Raw genomic sequence first — 5,601 nt, forward strand, 5'->3', positions numbered from 1 at the left:
GACGAGCAACAGCTCCTACTGAGGATATAAACATCTATAGAAATCTAATTATTTAGTCCAAAAATATCACCAGGATCAACAGACTATGGAAAAACTCTCTAAGCTCTTCATTGTCACTCTTGGATGACATGAAAAGGCTGTCATGTGAGAAACGGCATAAACCAATACAAGTGGGCCGACTTTAGAATGACTTACCGTGTGCGCAGGGCATGCCAGGCAGCATCTATGTCTGCATAGAGGTTCTTCTCGGTGGGTTTCCCTGTGCTGACTCCATAACCTGAGTAGTCGTAGGAGAAGATGTTGCAGTTGATTCGTGTGCCGAGGCCGATGTAGAAGCTGCTCATCTGGCCGAGGTCGACCGCGTTGCCGTGGGAGAAGAGCACGGTGAATCTATGGGGAGGAGGTTTAAAGCAAATGTTTGTAGATGTGCTTAAGATTCCTGACATGTTAAAATTTATGATAAAAAAAAAAAGTAAAACCGCTGCAATGAAGACAAGTGTTTTAGTTTTTTTACACAAGTGTTCAGGTTTTTGTTTGCATTAATCTGTCAATCTTAGCTTTTGTTATTATCTTCTAAGGAAGAAGGTCACAACACAAGATTTATATTTATTTTTTAAGAGAATCAGCAACTTTATTAGCAGGGTTGGTCTCTCAGTGAATTTCAATTGGGTACATATCTAATAAAGTAGTGTTTAATGTTTAAACCAGCACCATAAAGCCTCCACTGATCACAACATATGTTGTCAATGTCAAAGACCTTTGATGACTTTGTCTCTGACTTACTGGAAACTAGGCGTAACACAGTTTCATTACTACAATAAAACCCAAACAACAGAAACTGGAACGTCTAGCTTTTATATAGACTCTGATTGAAAGGAGATAGTTTAGGGTTTTAAAGGTATTTAAAAGAGAGTAAAAGAAAAAAGTACTAAAATAGGATAATCTTCAGCTTGAAAAGCCCTAATCTGAGAGCGTTTGACTCTGAATTGTTGAGGAAAGAAGACTAAAATTTGTAAATTTTCTAAATTGGTGAGGCATAAAAAATGTATTCAAAGAAAGGGGATAAGGTATTAGAAGTCATTTTTATTTACAAAAATTATTTTCAACTGAAAATGTCTGCTTATAATTGGGCGGCTACAAAGCAGAGCTAAAAACATTAAGGTTATTTCATTTTAATTAATTTCAGCTGACTTATAAATCACCATTTCAAAAAGCATATAGGCATATACCAAGTCATTTCCCACCATCACAGATCTATCTACATGAGGAAACAATACGATTCTGTTCCGTTTAGTTTTTTCCTTCTTGATTGCTAAAGAAGTGTTGTGTAAAAAACAAACTAAACAGAGCTCGTTAATCACCTAATATTTCCTAATCTGTGCATCTCTACATTTAGATCAGCAGTACAAACTCAAGTCTGGAAAACTGAAAACATTTAAATGTGTCTCCTTTCTGCCACACTTGAATCAAATGGCTGAATTACATCCTCAGCATGCCATCCAGTTTTACCGTATCCTGCTACCAAAATGTTGGATACCAGCATGTTGAAGCAAAGACACACAAAGGCTACGTTCACACTGCAGCCTGAAGTGACCCAAATCCGATTTTTTTTTGGCCCATATGCGATCTGGATCTGATCTTTTCATTACTATCTGAACAACAGAGATCCGATTTTTTTCCAATGCGACCCAGACCACTAGGCTATGTGGTCCTGAATGCGATACAAATCTGATCTTTTCAAATGCGACCTTTGTCTGAACGGCCAGGTCGCATTCATCCGACCTGAGCGCCATTAATACCCGACTAAGGTCACTATTCTGTGTCTTGCTATGAAGAAGCGGCAAGAAGAACAACAACCATGGCAGACGATGATGCGGAGAGCAGTATTTACATTTAACCATCTTGAAAAGATTGTGTTTTTATGATCGGCGGATGTGCTCCGGCACTACCATCCGTGTTTACTTCCAAAAAACACAGAGCACACTGGCTTGTGATGTCATTGTGTCCTCTACTGCGCATGCGGGACACTTGTGTTGTATGACTGAAGTTCACACAGGAGATCAAATACAAGTCGCATATATTTGGAAATGTGAATGGCAACGCAAAAAAATTGGATTTTCACAAAAAAATTGGAATTGAGCACCAAGGCCTGCAGTGTGAACATAGTCCCCAAAAAATGCATCAAACAAGTCCTTAAGAACTGAGTTTGAGATCCATGGTGGTTCTGGGGGAGTGTGACAAACTATAAAATTAATACGGAAAGTGAAAGAATATTAGATGGTACACATAATACCACCAAAAAAGAGCAGAGGAAGTTTTTAAACCACTCACCTGGCATTTGGTGCACAGCGAATGTACATGCAGCCGACTTTGTTGCCTCTACTGGAGCGTGTGAGGGAGACTTCGATGGTGTCAAGCTCTCGCTGAGTGTACTGAAACTCTGCTCTTTCTGTCAGGTGAAGCTTGCACCTCCCCTCCACAGCACCAGCTCCCCCGCTTCCAGAAACTGAAGCGCCAGTCCTTGACCGCAGGCTTGACGTCCCAGTTGCACCCGGTGTGGGAGGGCCTGCTTCAGGGTCTGGCAGAAAGGTGTATGTGGGCTCCGGAGGCAGGAAGGCCAGCTTGGCTGCGATGCGACTTGGGCATGGTGGGCAGCAGAACAGGCAGCAGAGCTCTCTGAGAGAGAGGCCATTCATCCTTCACTTTGTGGGGAAAGGACAACAGGGTCAGTGTACCAGTACATCAGCACCAATCTAACACAACAAGAGCTTTATTACAATGTCATGTGCGAAGGCCATTGCCTGGAGGTGACAGTAGTGATGGTGAAGATTTATAAATCTCTGGAGAATACTAAAAATAGAGCTTTTATTTTTTGATATACATTAAAATATGACAAAAATGAGCTTTTTTCAATAACATAAATGTTAAATAAAAATAAACTTATGTTTCTTTTACTATTGATTTAACCACGGTGAAATAAAACTCTCCAGGATAAAACATTTTAGAGGTAATGTCTAAATATTTCGACTTGGGTTTTGGAAAGTGTTGAAAACTATTAGAATGAGGTAGATTGCTGGAATATATAAGTTAGTGCTAAGGTACAGGTGTTTAGAAGTGAATAAAAAACAATTCACAGCACAAGCCAAAGGTTAGCTACAAAGATAACACTCTGGTTTGGGCCCCGTTACCGAGGAAAGACCACTAAATTATCTATTTCCAGTAGATACACATCTGCTTTGAACTCTAGTTGTTAAACAGCAAGATTTTCTGCAGATAACAAGGTTAACGGGTAAACAGAGTACAGCAGAGATGTGGTGTTTTACCATGCTGGATTTTGACAGTGTTGGCTCCTTTTCAGAAATATTTGGTTAAGGATCTGAGTTGTCTAAAATATGAACTGCTAAAATTGGTTACATTTTCTTCAAATAATGACAATATTGTAATTGATTTTTAATATTATAAAACATACTATACCGACTGTTTATAAAGTTGTACATCAAATATGCCCCATAAAATAAATAACACCACAGGAAGAAAGCTAGAAAAAAATATTTCATCTTATTCTTCATTTTTACATGACTGAAACTGGCTAAAATGGTGGTTAGAAAAAAAAACTTTGATGTATTTCCCAACTTTAATTGACCTCCTATATTTCTTCATCATCCTGTTTCTAAACAACTTCTCATCTGTTAAATGAATCTAGGGCTAGTTACTTCTTTTCTATAGTTATTTTAAACCGTGTTGTCTCTTCTGCTAGCTATCTATAGACATTCTAGGCAATACTAGCTAAAACATGACAATACATTAATAATAAGGCACTATTTACATATTTTTTCATATTATATTAAACCAACGAATATAATTTCTAAGGCCACGTCTCATTGTATCCTCTGCTTTTTAAATGTGCTAAATGTTAAGCTCCTATTGCAATTAAACTTGCACCTTACAAAGACTTAACTAACTTTTAATAGAGGAATCATGAGAAACAAAACAAACACCAAATAATATGACAAGCAGCGAAGTTAACTAACCTGTTGAGCTGAAGATCTTGGAGTATGAAAAGATAAACGTGGCTTAGACCAACAAGTATAAATAAATAAAGGATGTCGTCTTCCTCTTCAGTTTCCAACACGGAATGTAGTTTTAAGTGTCCTGTCGGCAGAACAATGCTAAAGTAGAGCAGCCTAGAAGCTGACAGGGAAGTGTTATTTACAAACTATCTGCAGTGTTTTCCTGGAAGAGATTGAAGTCCAGAGTCCAGCCATTTTGTTAAGTTGTAACTTGATTTCAGATACTATTTACTTTTTTTTTTTTTTTAATAACCAAACCTGTATGTAGGATAGTCGCGGTAGTAGGTCCGTAAAGACTATGTAAACGCTTCTAACATAGACCCAAAACACGTAGACAGCTGCACCCCACTGAACAAGGAAAGAAGGGAGAGCTGTATCAGGTTAAACAGCAGCGAGTCCGATTATCATCTCAGAGACAGCCCGTTGTCTGCGCACCAGCTAACCGAGGCTTAAGCTAGCAGCTCGAGGATATAAACACTTTGTAAAATAGCAAAACAGCTCAAAGGAAGACGGTCAAACCGCGCTGTCTCAACTGACTCAACCTATCTAGATGAAAATAGCCTGGCCGGTGTAGATATCTCTGCTAAGTGCACCGAAAGCGTCTGGCCGTTTTAATTAATCCTCGTAGGAGCGGTGGTTTCATCGTCTTTGCTATTCACCGCATCCGGAAGCGATAGCTGGCCGGAAATGACGTAAGAGGTTTATGGAAAGCGAATGCCGGAAGTCAACATGATTGTTTTAAGAAAACTCTTAATTTACATATTTGCAGAAGATATAATAAATAAATTACAAATAAACCTTATTGTTTTAAGAAAACTGTGAGATATTTGCAGAAGATATAATTAATAACTTACAAAGAAATCTGATTGTTTTAAGAAAACTCTTCATTTACATATTTGCAGAAGATATATTTAATAAATTACCAATAAACCTGATTGTTTTAAGAAAACTGTTAATTTACATATTTGCATAAGATATAATTAATAAATTACAAAAGAACCAAGCGCTCCTGAAACATGCAAGACAGCCCATTTCATATAAGTGCTTCAAATTCAACATCTAGCAAAAACAGTAAATATTTTTGGTAAAACCCAAAGATTATGTAAAGTATATAAGTAGCCTAATTTAAAAGTCTTAAACAAAAATCAATTGAATCAAATACAAAGAAGGTGCTAATCTGTGAATGTTAACCAACCAACTAATCTTACTGGCGGGAGGGTTGTTTTTTTATTCCAACAAAAAAAAATCATATACAAAAAAAAAAAAACAGATTAATAGAGCATTGTGTTGTATATTAAAGTCGTAGTGAAATCATATGTTAATGTTAAATCATTCTGGCTTAAACATGTATATAAATATACTCTTTGACAATACTGTCCCGACACTTTCTGTTCAAAAAAAAAATTCTGTCTTAAAATCTGGGGTTTTTTCGTTATTTTATGCAGGAAAGTTAGTTGTATGTCAGCTTGTACACCGAAATTCAGCCAATCATACATCAACAGTCATCTGTCAATCAAATCTTTTCGGTCAT

At 37.3% G+C, this 5,601-nt stretch overlaps 1 protein-coding gene across 1 annotated transcript in view; it reads right to left on the reverse strand.

The window, feature by feature from the left end:
- LOC107089732 (alpha/beta hydrolase domain-containing protein 17A-like) overlaps positions 1–4,741 on the reverse strand; it is a 10,841-nt gene extending 6,100 nt beyond the window's left edge. Inside the window, exons 1-3 of the mRNA XM_015382672.1 lie at positions 4,032–4,741; positions 2,332–2,702; positions 196–390 (exon numbers count right to left, since the gene is read on the reverse strand). Of these exons, the coding sequence (XP_015238158.1) occupies positions 196–390; positions 2,332–2,696 (560 nt within the window). The 5' untranslated portion in view covers positions 2,697–2,702; positions 4,032–4,741. The remainder of the gene's footprint in view (positions 1–195; positions 391–2,331; positions 2,703–4,031) is intronic.
- Between the last annotated feature and the right edge of the window lie 860 nt (positions 4,742–5,601).

This window comes from Cyprinodon variegatus, unplaced genomic scaffold (genome assembly GCF_000732505.1).
Source record: "Cyprinodon variegatus isolate N-32 unplaced genomic scaffold, C_variegatus-1.0 Scaffold261, whole genome shotgun sequence".
Classification (NCBI taxonomy): domain Eukaryota; kingdom Metazoa; phylum Chordata; class Actinopteri; order Cyprinodontiformes; family Cyprinodontidae; genus Cyprinodon; species Cyprinodon variegatus.